The sequence below is a fragment of the Neomonachus schauinslandi genome, chromosome 6, assembly GCF_002201575.2.
Source record: "Neomonachus schauinslandi chromosome 6, ASM220157v2, whole genome shotgun sequence".
In the NCBI taxonomy this organism is placed as follows: domain Eukaryota; kingdom Metazoa; phylum Chordata; class Mammalia; order Carnivora; family Phocidae; genus Neomonachus; species Neomonachus schauinslandi.
In genome coordinates, this window is record NC_058408.1 from 110,771,091 (window position 1) to 110,786,570 (window position 15,480).

General features: G+C 34.8%; 1 protein-coding gene across 5 annotated transcripts in view; it reads left to right on the forward strand.

The window, feature by feature from the left end:
- CCSER2 (coiled-coil serine rich protein 2) overlaps nt 1-15,172 on the forward strand; it is a 154,696-nt gene extending 139,524 nt beyond the window's left edge. For 2 of the 5 annotated variants that reach the window (XM_021699581.1, XM_021699582.1), the window contains one exon: nt 14,180-15,172. In XM_021699581.1, the coding sequence (XP_021555256.1) occupies nt 14,180-14,998 (819 nt within the window). In that variant the 3' untranslated portion in view covers nt 14,999-15,172. Of the gene's footprint in view, nt 1-917; nt 1,048-6,719; nt 6,760-14,179 lie in introns of all 5 variants that reach the window. The other 3 variants (XM_021699584.2, XM_044916512.1, XM_021699583.2) reach the window with 3 other exon arrangements.
- Nucleotides 15,173-15,480: the final 308 nt, after the last annotated feature.

The window sequence follows — 15,480 nt, forward strand, 5'->3', positions numbered from 1 at the left end:
TACTTATGTCTATGTCAGATTAATTTGTCTGAAAATTATGCATACTTTTGCAAATTGAACTGGGTATGATGATTATTTTATTTACAGCTCATTTTCCTTGATGATTTTGTTAGTGTTTAGTAGTTTTATTTGTGGCTATATTTCAGTCGATGAGGGTGCTAGGAACAGACCTGAGACCCAGTCTGGTTCTATTTGTGAGACATTGCACAAATCTTTTTCTCGATAACCAGTTTTATCTGGAAAGTGAGGAAATTGAAGTAAATGCCATTGCAGATGTATTCCAATTCTGATAACCTGTTATTAAGTAAATCTAAGAAACCATAAGTTACTCATATTAAAAAGCGTGCATGTTTAACCTGTGGCCTGTATGTCACATTCTTGACAGTACTCACTCTCAAAACATCCTGAGTCTTTTTAATGCTGTGTTGGTTCTGCTATCTTCAGCCAATGTTCTTTATTTTACCTGCTAATCCTCTGAAAACCTATGATTTAAAAAGAAATAAAAATTTTTTATATGATAGTTTTTTTGTTGCCTGATTTATAATTGATGCAATTTCTGTGTTTAACACTTAAAAGTGTATCTCCCTTTTTAAATGCTTTCACATTTTAAAAGACTGGAATCTGCTATTTAAAAAAGAGCTATATGATGATAAATGTAATGTATATGAGAAAGAATATATATTTCATTTCTTATGTATTAACTATATTAGGGGAAAATAATTTTTTTCTTAAAATAATTTGGTAATACCTAGGTTTGGATTATGATGTATTTTTAATCATTTGAACTACCTATATTAAAAAAATGAAATCTTCTTATTAACACTATTGTTATTTTTTTTTTAAAGTATGACTTTGGTTTCTCTATTTTTCGGTTCCCTTTTTTATTATACCTCCCTACCCCATCTCTCTCTGCACAGGGTGGGTATTCTCCCTCCTTCTCTCCTTGGCAGGGCTCCTTCCAGGGGATCCCACGGACTGTTCCGCCGCACCGCAGACAGAGTGAGTCTGTGTCTCTCACTCCTATCCTGCTCTGGCTTCCCGTTCATGGTATTTCCCCTCTGCATGACCTGTCCCTCCCCCAGCATCCCACCTCCTGTCCAGAGTGACCTGCAGGCATGTGCTAAACCAGCACTCCCTGGGCTATCTTCTCTTAATTAACCCTTCCTTTGACTGCATGTGAATAGACTTCTACTTAGAGCCTTAGGAGAACTGTCTGAAATTAATCTCATTTTAATGCTGTTTAAACCTATTGCCAGTGACCCTAGATCTACTGACATGCATCTGCCTTTAATGTATTTTCTCTTTTTGTGACCTTGAGATCTATGAATAACAAAATTTTTTTATCTAGTTACGTCAAAAATGTACACACCATTTGCAGCGATATGGACAGATGCATACTGTTTGAGGGAGCAGGCTTACTAGACCATTGCACATTTCTTTAAATATTTCCTAATCAAGAAGCTTCGATTACATTTCACTGTCATCTAAAAGCAGTCTTTTTATCTTTTTAATTTAATCATTTCAAGGGTTTTTTTTTTAACAACTAATAAGTTTTTGTAATTCATCAGCTGCTTTACAGTACAGAAAAAAATGGCTTTTGAATATGCATGGTTTACTAACATTTCTAATGATTTAGTAATTGTTTGACTTAAAAAATTTTTTGTTTACATTGAATCTACTTTCCAAAACAGTGTTTATTATTTTATATTATATGCTTAAATACACCTGGTAAGTTGGTTATATTTTATCTTTTTTGAAAAGTCACCCAAAAAAGCTAATATTAATGAAAAAGAGATATTAATATTGTCAATCAGTCACTTTTATGCCTCCTGCATGGATTTACCCTGATTTTTTATTCAGATCAATTTTTTTATAAATTATCTTTATCCATGTGAAGTATCAAAGGTCCCAAAGTTTTAAGCAGTTAAAATTAAGAAATGTGATTTATTCAAATAAAAATTCATTTTTTGAATTAGGCAAAATTATGAGGTATCAGTATGAATTTGAGACAAGGTTTGAGGTTTATTTTTGGCTATTATGCCTCTGCTTCCCTTTTGTGTTTTTTGTTTCAAAGAAAATAGATTAATAGAAAGTTTGTATAGGCTTTTATGTCAGATTATTTAGTAGCAAGTTAATTTGTTTAGTGGAAGCAATGAGAAGAGGGATTCTTCCTCCTCCTCTTCTTCCTTTCCCATCCCCTACCACCTCTGTATGCCTCCTTTTTACTTCTCTTGTCTTCAATTACTTCCCATTCCTTTCTCCTGTATTAAGTATTCCTAGCACATAAAAAATTACCTTAAGATGCTAGTGAACTAATCTGACTTTCAAAGGGCAGCTATAACATGATAATATATTTTTAGGCTTATAGCTAGTAAATTGCATGGTTTGACAGATTTCCCTCAGATTAACATCCCTGCCTTGAATTTACTGTAACTCCCTTTTAGTTCCTGTCCTCTTTCCCTACCATTCTTCTCCCTCATTCTCCTTCCCTTCAGCTAGCTATAATGTGGAATTGAAGTTTAAGGTTAATTATTCCATATTGCAAACAAAGATTTATGTTTATTTTTAAAACATGTTTCTCAGAAACACTCATTTCACTGGTTTCTTATTTGTATAGCTTTAGAATTTTCTTGTCTCTCCCTAGAGTCATTGGCCCTCCATTTTTAAATGTTTCTTCCTTCTTTCCTCTTGGGTTAGAGCTGCCTTTTTCATTTCCCAACTATGAAGAAGCACTGTCCTGCAACACTATCAAGATCTGTCTTTCTGGCTTTTGTAGATCAAACCTTCCTTATCCTCATCTTCACATTAGTAAGGAGAAAGTTTTGGTTCTGTAGAGTTTGGGTGTGTTAGCCACCTATCAGAAAGTAATACATATTGGAGTCTTTTCTTGAGTAAGTTCTCACAGCTTACATAGCTAAGAGAACTGGCCCTGGAATTTGATCGTTGAGACTTGTAGGACCCTGGTTGTGGAAAGTGATAATTAGATGACTTGTTCATGACTTTTTGATACCTCTTACTGAGTGGGGAAAGTTCCTTTAGAGGAAAAATATATTCTAAACTACACTATTTTGGATTTACCCTGAGAACAGCTGAAGCAGTTTACTAATAAAATTATTATTATTTTAATTTTTAAAGAATATTTTAAATTTCTCCAAAATATAGAATTTTTATAGAATATAAAATATAGAATTATATGTATTATATATAAATTATCTAAAATACAGAATTTTAATTTTTTTAAAGAATATTTTGAATTTTTCTAAAATATAGAAAAGGGGCGCCTGGGTGGCTCAGTCGGTTTAGTGTCTGCCTTTGGCTCGGGTCATGATCCCAGGGTCCTGGGATCGAGTCCCACATCCGACTCCCTGCTCAGTGTTGAGTCTGCTTCTTCCTCTCCCTCTGGCCCTCCCCCTGCTTGTGTGCGTGCGTGCGTGTGCTTTCTCTCTCTCTCAAATAAATAAATACAATCTTTTAAAAATATATAGAGAAGAAAGGTATGGAGTCTCCAATGGTTTTCATAGGGTTTTGGAATAGATCTCCCCCTACCTACACTAAACATATTTAGTGAAATAATATTTGTCTCCATGTTTAGTTAGTATGTGATTCCTAGGGCTGAGTTTTGGAGAGGTTAATTCTGTAAGTGATAGTAGATAGTTGAGAGAGTTCTCCTTTATTATAATCTGTTTCATTAATAAGTTCTTTCTGAGGCCCTCTTGAACATCAACATAAGTGAACTGACTTTTCTTCTAAATGCAAAAGTCAAGCAGGCTTTAGTAAGGGTAGTCTGGTTTTGTTTTTGTTTTTAATTTATAGGAATAGTAGACTTTCCAGCATAATGAGAGCCTGTTCTGGTTATGTAGAGAATGAAATAATTAACCATTTACAGGGAATGTTTAGCTCTGGTCACTCAGGAAAGCTGCATTGGCCAAGGATGTTCTTGCTGAATTTAAGAATAACTCTAGAAAAATGGAGAAAAAAGGAAAATCCTGGTCTTTATATATTTTTCTCTGACTTCCATTTCTTTTCTTGAATATGTTACTAGTCTCAACTTGATAATGCTTGTCTTCCAATTTCAAATTAAATTTTTCTCTAGGTTAGTAGAAAATATCTACCTTTGGACGTAGAAGAGGTCTTCTTCTTGTCCTGACTTCAGCTTTTGTCCAAATTGACTTAACTAACATTAGTTTAGTCTTTTTGATATCCAACTGTATAAAATTAGGAATGATAAATAACCTACCTTGTAGTAGGAAAATTTAATAAAAATAATTGCTTTTGGCAAGTAAAAAGCCCTAATGGTAATCTGAAGTAGCACTTCTTGCCAGAGCATATACTTTTAGGAATACTTGACTTTTCAAAAAGTATGTTTTGAAGTAATAGTTTTATTTTGAAGTAATTTCTTGTCATGCCTAAAAAGACTATTAAATTTGCTCTTTAACACCTTGATTGGAAGAATTTAGAAATCTTATCAACCTTTACCTTTAATGTGCACTAACTTCGGTGAGATAAAAAATGTTTTTAAACAACAAAAATAACATAAGTGCATCTACCTATGTCTTAATAGCTCAGCAGTTTCTTGATATAGCATTAGTATTGCCTGATTTCTAAATTTATATTATAATAACTATTCCACCCAGAATTACATTAAGAATGATGATTACATTGTCTTATATCCTCCTCCTTCTCTTATAACCCTCAGAGGATATTTTACAAACATTTTTGACAAATGACACTTAAAACTCATTTTATTTCACAACCCAGTATGTATTTACTAAACGAAACTATGTACTTAACAGCCCAGCACACATGTGAGTGTATTTAATATTCAGATAAAAGTTGAATGAAATAGTACTTTCTCTTAGAATATATAATACTCTCATATTTTCTTAATTTTTTGTTTTGCTTTTTTTCACATAGTATCATTATATGAACATTTTTGATATAGTACATATTTCTTGAAAGCATCATTTTAATGGGTACATGATAATACATTATTATGTGGCTGTACTATAATTAATCTTTTCCTATTGTTGGGCATTGATGTTGTTTACATTTTTCCCTATTAAATAGAGATACGCTTGCAATGACGTTTATCCTTATGTATAGATCAGTATCACCATCTCTCAGGTAGATTACTAGAAGGATGTTGCTTAATCAAAGGGTGTGTGCACTTTCTAAAAACACTTGATGTGTATTGTTGAAATGCCAAACATGTTCATAAGGTATACGTTAATGTGGCTCAATCTGATTGGCTCCACCATGTGACTGTAATCAATTTTATATATAAGGGTAGCATTAGCTTCAGTGCTTTAATGAGAAATTAGCTCTGGGAGTGACTTTTCATAAAAATAAAATATTTTCAGTGAAATGGAAACTAGGGTAACTCAGTAAAAACTGAACAAATAATACAGAATATGACACTCTGTCCATTTTTGTAGCTAATTTCAAGGCTGTTTACTTTAGTCATTGGTTAATTGACTAGAAATGTGCATTAAACTCATGGTCCAGGAGGCTGTCCCATAAACTAGTTTCTTTGGGCACTTTGTAATTATGAGAAACACAGCAATGGCTGTTTTCTGCATAAGACTTTTATAACAACCTGCTCTGTATATTATGGAACTGTTTTGTTAGCTGTGTTTGTTGTACCATAATGCCTGCAGTATCGTACTCTGGATAAATATACCATGCATATTGGTCACAGCAATGGAATGGTACTATTATGATGTTTAGTTTTGTTTTCTGAACTACTCTGAATCCCAGAGGTTAAATGCTAATGGGTTCTGTGTCTTAGAGATAAAGACCTATGAAAATTAAGTATTCACACCGATTGTGCTTGGGTCGTAAACGCTTATTATTTAAGTCAATATTAATCAGTTTGATAGTTTTTAAAGAAGTTAACTGATCAACTTAGAAAGCCATTGAACTCCTTATCTCAGAATTTGTTTATATATAATTTATGTTTATCAATCAGTTATCTTCTCTAAATTCTCTGAGATCTAGAGGCATCATTCTGAGATCTAGAGGAATAAGAGCATTCCTGGTTCCCAGAAAACTTTGGAAGTTGTGATTGGTTTCATGTGAATTACAGAGCAAAATTCTTTGAATCTAGTTATACTAGGGATCTAGTCATATCTTCTATCTTTATAGTGATGTGTGGAGCCTCGCTTATAATTTAGAACATCATATTTAAGACAGACACATACATGAAGATCAGATAATACTTTAATTGGTCTTTAATGCAGCAGTAGTAATAAAAGTGAACTAATATTGAATTGTATTTAGTTTATAATGTGCAAGGCTTTCTGAAATTATTAGAGAAATAATTTCTACTTGCTTTATAAGGGATTACTTGTGGCTAAACCTTTTTAGATCTTTGGAGTATGACTACTGTATAAAAACCCTTTCAATACTTTATTTGGTAATATTCTTCAAATGATTCCTTTTAAGTGTGAGAAGTTTTACATATACTATTCTGTGGTTATGAATATTTATATTAACTTGCAAACCTCTTTAGCAAGAAAGTATAAATTTATTAAAAATGTTTTCATATTACATAAATATACTAAATAAAATAATACTGCCTAGAAAAACACAACAAAAGCTAAGCAAATACTGTTGGCTGCTATACCCAGTCCTGGCAATTCCTTGGTGTTGTGTGTGGTCTCTGACACCATTGTCCTGTCTTTTTCTTGTCTCTGCTCTCCCATTATGCCATTGGCAAGGAGTTGAGAAGTTAGTCCATTACTTCTCTGACAAAGCGTGGTACAGTACAATTTCAGATTTTTTCCTACCACCTTCCTCATAGTCACTTTCTGTTTTTGTTTTTTTTCCAGTTTGCATGATGCATGTCAGAGCCTGCATGAAAATACAGGCATGTTACAGATGGCTCCATTTCCATCTTCCTTTTAGCCTTTAAAATGTATTTAATAATAATAAATTTATATGTACCAAGAAAATAATTTTAAGTAATTTCTGTGCCTGCTATGCAATAGCATTATTATGCTTTAGAACATTTCCTGCTTTCTACCTTACACACCTGGACATATTTTTCTCAGTCACGATTTGATGTTTGTAGCTGGCATCTTATCGTTGGTAACTCTAGAACAAAATGTTTACAGAAACTGCTATGAGTTTTTTCTTATGCTAATTCTAGAAATCTCTGAAATTGTAGGAAACAGTGAAGGTGAAGTTTTTCTCAGTGATGAGTGCTATTTTGCCTTTCCTTGTGTTCAGTGTATTTCCTCCAGTAGGTCACTTAGAACCATTTTTTTTCTCCCAAAATACTGCTGCATAGTGTGGCTTGAGTTTGGTGTCTGACTTAGCTTGTGTAGGATAGATCAACTGAGAAAGACATAGGATATTATCCAGGAAAGTTAGTACCTGAACGTTGGTATTGAATTTGCCTATTAACTTTTTAAAATAATCATCCTGCTATACTGCATATTCTGAAAGTCTGTGAACTCATTGGAATTACCCAAATAACACAGAATGATAAAGTTTTAGTGCTGCATTTTAAATTCTCTGTCAGTTCAAATTCTGCCTTTACCATTTGCTAAAGTATGTGAATTTCAGTATGTTACTTTCTTTTAACCTCTGTTTACTCATCTACCAAAATAAGACAGTACTTTCCACTGAGGCTCTTGTGATAATTAGAGATCATGCATGCAAATTTAGTGTTTGGCTATTTAACCTTGGGAGAAGGGAAATGCTGTTCTCTCAGAGCCCAGAATATAGCATTTCTCAAGTATTTATAATGTGTCAGGCACTATATTAAGCACTTTGGTGTGCATGTTATCATTTATTATTTACAACAATTCAGTGAGGTATATATAAATACTGTTATTATCGTCATTTTATAAATTATGAAAGTCCTTTTTTTTTTAAGATTTTATATTATTTATTTATTTGAGAGAGAGAGATAGCGAGAGGGAGCACCAGCAGGCTCCCTGTGGATGTGAGGCTTGATCCCAGACCCTTCCATCTCAGAGTAGTAAGATAATTTACCCAATATCTCACCAATAATAAGTGATGGAGTCAAAACTAAACCCAGATCAGTCTGATTCCAAAAGCTAAGTGATTCAATATTGTATGTATTGTACTAGCTCCTCCATATAGCCGTATATAAATTCCTTCTATACTTTAAAGTGCCTTGCATGTCCTAGCTCTGTTTTATCTTCAGGAAGGTACTTAAGGAACCTTGACTTCTGTATCATATCAAACATGCCTGCTATGGATTTAAAACACTTAAGATATAACTGACAAAGGGGCGCCTGGGTGGCTCAGTTGGTTAAGCGACTGCCTTCAGCTCAGGTCATGATCTGGGGTCCTGGGATTGAGTCCCGCATCAGGCTCCCGGCTCAGTGGGGAGCCTGCTTCTCCCTCTGACCCTCTCCCCTCTCATGCTGTTTCTCTCCTGCTCACTCTCTAATAAATAAATAAATAAATAAATAAATAAATAAATAAATAATCTTTAAGATATAACTGACATTACTGAAATACTTATTTGAAGCCTAGAAAGCTCTTATTCTATAGCAACTAATTTATTATACTGCTATAAAACTTGCCCCTTTTTTTCAAAACCCAGTTACAAAAGGACCATGGGTTGAATTCATCATTCTCACACCTTTTAATAATCATAGGTGACATTTATTGAGCACTTTGGATGACTAGGAGGTCCTATGCTACGTGTTTTACATGTATAATCATATTTAATTATTAGGATTAGAAATGGAAAATAGTTGAATGTTTGTTAAGACAGTGTTCCAACTTACTTCATCCAGAAATATCGATCTTCAGGTAAAAAATATTTGTAGCTTAGCTAGTAGGTCATGGGAGGTGCTATGTTCTAATTAACTTACAATTCTTCCTGCTGCCCTTCTAAACATTAATCATTATGCTAACCCCAAACTTACTTTCTGTTATAAGATTTCTTTTTCATCAGTGTTATTTTTTAAACTTGTTTTTATTTGGTTATTAGTGCTGTATCACTGACCTAATAGGGAAGTATCATTTTGATTATTTATTACCAAAGAAGCAATTTTGTAATATACCACTTACTAATTTCATTTATTTATTAATTTATCTAGAAAATATATATTTAATCCCTACTATGTGCCAAATACTAGGCATACCAACTACAACAACAAATAAAGCATGGTACACTCCTGTAAGGAGCCCATGTCTCTGGTTATCTTTGTAAGCAGCCCAAAATAGACATTTAAGATTATCTTTGAAGATCCTACCAAGCCCCTGCACAGTTACCCAGTGTGTCCCTGGCTCCCTTGACCTTGATACCTGTAACCATTGTTTCTGAGAATTCTCAGAATGGTGCGCTGAGGTATTTGTATCTAACTAAATAAAGTAAGACATGAAATCACTGAGTCTAGTTAGAAGAACTTAGTTCTTCAAATCTGGGGATGTGTCCACATTTTGAAACTTCAGTAACTAACCATTCTGTAAGTTGCAAGGATGGAGTACTAAAGCTCTACTTACTTGTGACTACAGGATATTTCCAGAAGTCTGCCCCACCCCCCAGTAAGTGGTGGGATTCCTTTTGCCCTCTGAGTCTTTTGGGCTGCTGAGGCTATGAAATGAATGGGCTGGTGGGCAACTTTTTTGGATACAGATTAGTACCTCATCATCCATCTCCAAAGCAAGAAACCTGTAACTCATCTTGAATTCCTTCCAAACAGCTGCTTACCTAACCACCATTAAAAAAATCTCTTTCAATCCTTTCCAGTTTTTCTTTCAGTATATTAATTTTAACCCTTATAATTTATCATTTGGGTTATTAGCAATAGCATACTGCCTGGCTATTCTGCTTATAATCACCCTTCCTGTACATTCTTCACTAATTCCACCAAAATAACATTGTAAAATATGCATTGGATCTTAGAATTCCTCTGTTTAAAATTTATCTGCCATCATCTGTTGCATAAAGTCGAACCACTTAACCTGATATGAGTTTATTTATGAGCTGGCCCTTTGCCTATGCTTTCCCACCAACATTGTGATCTCCAAATTCAGTCTAACAGTTTGAAGTTACTAGAACATACCATATTCTTTTTTTGCCTTTGTGCTTAGCATGTACTGGTGCTCTACCCTGAATGTTCTTCCCTTCTTGTCTACTTGGCAAACTCTTAACTCATCTTAAAAGCCAGTTCAGATGTTTGTGATTCTTGGATGCTTTCTATGACCTCTATAATCAGGCATATTTTTTCTTTTTGTTCTCATATGTTGTTATGCTTGAGACGTGGTCTCGTCATTTGTTTACCTATCTCCCTCGCTAGATCTCTAGGTTCCATAGGAACAGCATTGTAATTCAGCTCCCTATTTTTCTATACCTAGTACAATGCATGATATATTGTAGACCTTTAAAAAAAAAATGGTCTTTGATGTTCCTTCCTATTAGTCTTATTACGGTGAGAATATGGAGTCTTTTTTATTTATTTCTTTGGAATTCATTCTAAAGGTGTCTGAGGGCATAGAAGCAGTAATAAGTGTGGGCAGGAAGAATTGTTAATATCTTGCCTTTTGTTAATACAGTTGAGTGCTTAGAATTTGGAGGAAATAGTGCTGCAAGCAACAAGCTATCCAAACCCATCTTTGCTTTGTTTACTAGAGGTTAAGAGGCAGCTTGTTGTTTAACTCGCCAGCAGGTAACTAATGACAATTCAGTCCTTCATGGGCATCCAATTCTACACAGTCATCCACCTTTAGGAGAAGTCATTTTCTTGGTCCTCACTACTGTAGTCATTTCTTCATCTTCTTTGAGAGACTTTTTTCTTATGGTAATAGAATTGATTTCAAAACTAGTTTCCAAATAAATAATAAAACAGGACATTTATTTGGGGATAGGGAAATTAGTTCACACCACTAAAATTAACTTTTAATAAAAATGCAAAATCTGCATTATTTATAAAGCACTTAGAAACCACTAATTTATTCACTGTAGTTAAGTGATAGGCATCTTTTATATAATTGTTCAACCTAACTCCTCTGAGAAGACTCAAAATTTTATTATTTTTAAAAACCTGATTATGGGGCGCCTGGGTGGCTCAGGCGGTTGAGTGTCTGCCTTCGGCTCAGGTCATGATCCCAGGGTCCTGGGATCGAGCCCCGTCAGGCTCTCTGCTCAGCGGGGAGTCTGCTTCCCCCTCTGCCTCTGCCTACCACTCCCCCTGCGTGTGCTCTCTCCCTTTCTCAAATAAATAAGTAAAATCTTTAAAAAATAAAAAAATTAAAACCTGATTATTTCCTAATTCTTTAATACGTGATATGGAGCTTTATTGCATTTAATACATGCAGCACATCTTCCTGCTGTACTTCCATTGAGTTCTCTGATAAGCAGGAGTCAGTTGGGTAATAAAAGGACAGTAGTGCCCCCAGCCTTATCCACGGTTTTGCTTTCTGTGGTTTTGGTTACCTGCTGTTGACTGCCACCTGGAAGCAGATGACTGTCCTTCCGACATACTGTCAGACGATCAGTAGTAGTCTTAATGCTCTGTCACAACTCCTGCGTCATTCACCTCATTATGTAGGCCTTTCATCATCTCACATCGTAAGAAGAAGGGTGAACACAGTGCAATAAGGTATTTTGAGAGAGACCACATTCACATAACTTTTATTATAGTTACTGTTATAATTGTTCTCTTTTATTAGTAGTACTTGTTGTTAATCTCTTACTGTGCCCAATTGATAAATTAAACTTTATCATAGGTATGTACGTATAGGGAAAAACATAGTAAATATAGGGTTCATTACTATCTGCGGTTTCAGGCATCCACTGGAAGTTTTGGAACATATTCCTGCAGATAAGGGGGGACTACTATAATCAGTGCAAATGGATAATTTATCTACAGTTCACAGTGCCCCTTTTCTGGAGGTTTGGTTATCTTAATGATAAGTTTATTACTTAATTAGGAAATCATATCTTTTTATGCTTTGAACTGACAGCACGTGTTGATACCTTTTTTTCTTACTAGCAATAGGCGTATTACAATAAAGTCATTTTAAATTGTTATATTTTCAAAGGTCTTAAGTTGCTTTATGATTTTTTTTATTCAAGATTAGAGTATCTTTTGATATTTTTGAAGGTTTTGAAAAGATAGGAAAAGAGAAAGTAAATCCCCATTTCAATCAACCATTTGGTGCTGCACCTTTCCCTTTGGTTGCTTTTTTTCCTTTTAGTAGTTTTTGGTTTGCTTAATATGGTCCTGCTCTATATTTTTATTAATTTTTCTAAAATGTATGATCACTTTGGCACTGTCCTTTTTTCCTAGGGAATCCCAGCTGATTGTCATTACCTAGTGATTTTAGTACCTTCCTTCTTGAAGGACAGTTTATTCATCTCTGTGGTGATTTATTGTGAAAATGCCCACTGGACTTTAAAGTTTAGAACATTTAGCTTGAGGGCGCCTGGGTGGCTCAGTTGGTTAAGCGACTGCCTTCGGCTCAGGTCATGATCCTGGAGTCCCGGGATCGAGTCCCGCATCGGGCTCCCTGCTCTGCAAGGGGTCTGCTTCTCCCTCCGACCCTCCCCCCTCTCATGTGTTCTCTCTCTCAAATAAATAAATAAAATCTTTAAAAAAAAAAAAAAAAAAAAAAAGAACATTTAGCTTGAAGCAGAAACTGAGATGGCTTATTTGTTTTAAATATTCTAAAATAAGAGTTAATGTAACATACTCTATATGAATTTTGAGTAGTCATTGTCTTGATTTTACTATTTTTTTGAATAGCCAGTTGACCATATACCGTCCTGGCCAGCCATCCCTCTACAAGTCGTTAAACTTTGCTCTCAGTCATCTTAACCCTGCCATAATTGGCCTGACTCCTGGCCGCAGCAGCCATAATTAGTACTGGTCAAGGAGGTGAAAAAGTGACAAAACATGAATGATGCAGTATAAATAGATTTGCCCCTTTTGTTGGAGAAATTAGAGATACTGCGTAGATTTATTTGTGGATTAGTGTAGCAAAAAAAAAGTTATTTTATTTGTAAAAGCTGACCCTTTAAAAAAGTCTGTGTTTCAAAGCCCTTTGGCAAACATTTTTATATTTTCGGCCCACATTATTTAATAGAAAATTATGTGTATTTGTGTTTATACATTGATAACAACCTCCCCTGTAATAGGACATGACCAGTAGGCTCTGCCCCATATACTCTACTATCTGGGCCATTGAAAGATAACTTTAAGGTTCATATCTCTTTACTGACTACCTAAGAGTAATAGAAGATGCATGTTTCCTCTGATTTATATAGAATATAATCACACAGTGAGCTCCAGAGAAGTGTGTGTGAGGCACATTGGCCTGAAGAATTTTGTTATTATAGGCTTCTCAGCTTTAGTTCAAGTTACAGGTAATTTCACATTCGTTTTACTCTCAGTTGTTATTCAGAAAAGCTGATTATTTTAAATCTTAAATGAATGTTCACTCTTGGGCAGGGTAACTGTTTTCCATTTACCAAAACCTTAGTTGATCCCTCATATGGCAGTGAGACAGAACAAATAAGCTGTGAAAACATTTTATTCTGAAACTTTTCAACAAGAATGTTAAAGGTAGGTTAGTATTAGCTAAATGTTTTGACCTATTTTTGAGTAATTAGAATTTCACATCAAGGGAGAATATAATCAATCTAAGCCTTGTTTATCTGCTGGTAATTTTAACTCTTGATAGAAGTACAGCACCTTTGACACTTTTAAATTAATACTTTCTCTAGCCAAGTGTGATAAAATGTTATACATTTTTCCTTTAAAAAAAAAGTATTTAAAATGGGTAATATTCTGAATGATCACAGTTTTTATCTGTGCTTTTTGAAGATTAAATCAAAGTGCTATAGAAATCATTCTATCAAGCTATCTTACATATAAAGTTTTAAAAAATGAATCAAGGCAGGAAATCTTTTTTCTACAATAAATAAGTACTTTAAGATTTTTCTTTTCCCCTGTTTGATTTCGAATCTTGTTTAGTGTTTACTGCCTGTATCATTTTTTGTTTGCATTATCACTCTTGTATGTGTCTCATGAATTCACTTGAATATTGCAGTTTATTTTTTTATTAAAAAAACCCACATACTTTTCATATTAAAACATAAGTATCAACACAGCTTAATTGGAACTTATATAACTTCTGGGTGGCATTTGTAAAATGAATTGTTGCTTAATGTTGTTTTTAATTTTAATAGCCTCAAGTACTACAGCCTTCCAGCAGCCTTCCCAGACCCACAGACCACGCCCAGGGAAAACTAATAAAGCCGCAACATATCGAGGCCCACAGTGAATGCACAATCCAGGACATACAGCAGGGTGTTGCACATCTGGATGAAAGCTTTACACATGGCTTACAACAAGAAAGCAGCTATGGTCTGGAAGACCGGCCTTTTTCTTCAAGCCCACAATTCGCTGAGGATGTGGCTAAGAATACATCTTCTGAAGCAAACTTGAACATGACCACGAATGCTCAAGAGCCTTATCATTCGGCAAATAATCAAATTAGTGACATGCAATTTGTACCTACTTCCCTTCAGATGCTTCCCCAGTCAAGTACAGTAGACCATACTAAGAGAGTTGGAAGAAATCAGTCTTCACTGGAGGGCTACACATCCCAGCCCAAGTCCTTACCGCTTTTTAAGCCATCCATCTCAAATTCTTTGGTACCTCCTCCAGTTTCTGAATCATCTCCAAGTAGGACTCCCACTTATAAAAAGTCACCAATAATCACACCATGGAATTCATCAAAACTTCAGCCAACATCTAGTCAAACAAATCTTGCAAGCAATCCAAATCCAAAAGCATCTAAGCTCCGTCCCCCTTCTGGCTCTTTCAGACAAAAACAAATAAGCAGCTCCCAACTAGAGCCTCAAAACTTCCAGGCCAAGACAAGCATCCCAAGGCCTCTAACAAGAAGAAAAGAAATCATGCAGAATCTGAACGGTAATTTGAATTCTGGGGATTGTTTGGCGTCTAATCGATACTCCCGTCTTCCTAAACCAAAGATACATTAAGTGCACAGCCATCACCTGCCAATTTGTTTTTTAAAAAAACAATCTGTTCTGTAATAGCTTTATGTGCAGTTTGCTACCATGATGGAGGTTTCATTGAAAGCTTGCAAATCTTAAAATTAAAATGTGGAAGCTTCTAATAGTTTGGCTCTTCCATTTTATATCCTGGTTGAAGTACACAGCATTTGAGCATATTTGTCTCAGGTAAACACAAAAGTTTGCTTACCCATTTCAGAGACCTACAGAAGGCTCTAATCATGTTATCCATCCCTCTGCACATCAGAAAGTTCATAAAATTCCACTTAGCAGGCAAGAAAAGTGCTTTGTTCATTTAGTCCTTTTAAGGTCTGTATTAAATGTGGTTCTTAGAGCCTCACCCTTTTTCACTTGTCCCTCCTGTGAATATGGTTACTGTTTTAACTGAAGATATGGTGATAATTGAAGATGGTAGACTGTAAGTAAAATTCTGGCCAGTGCTTTGTGTA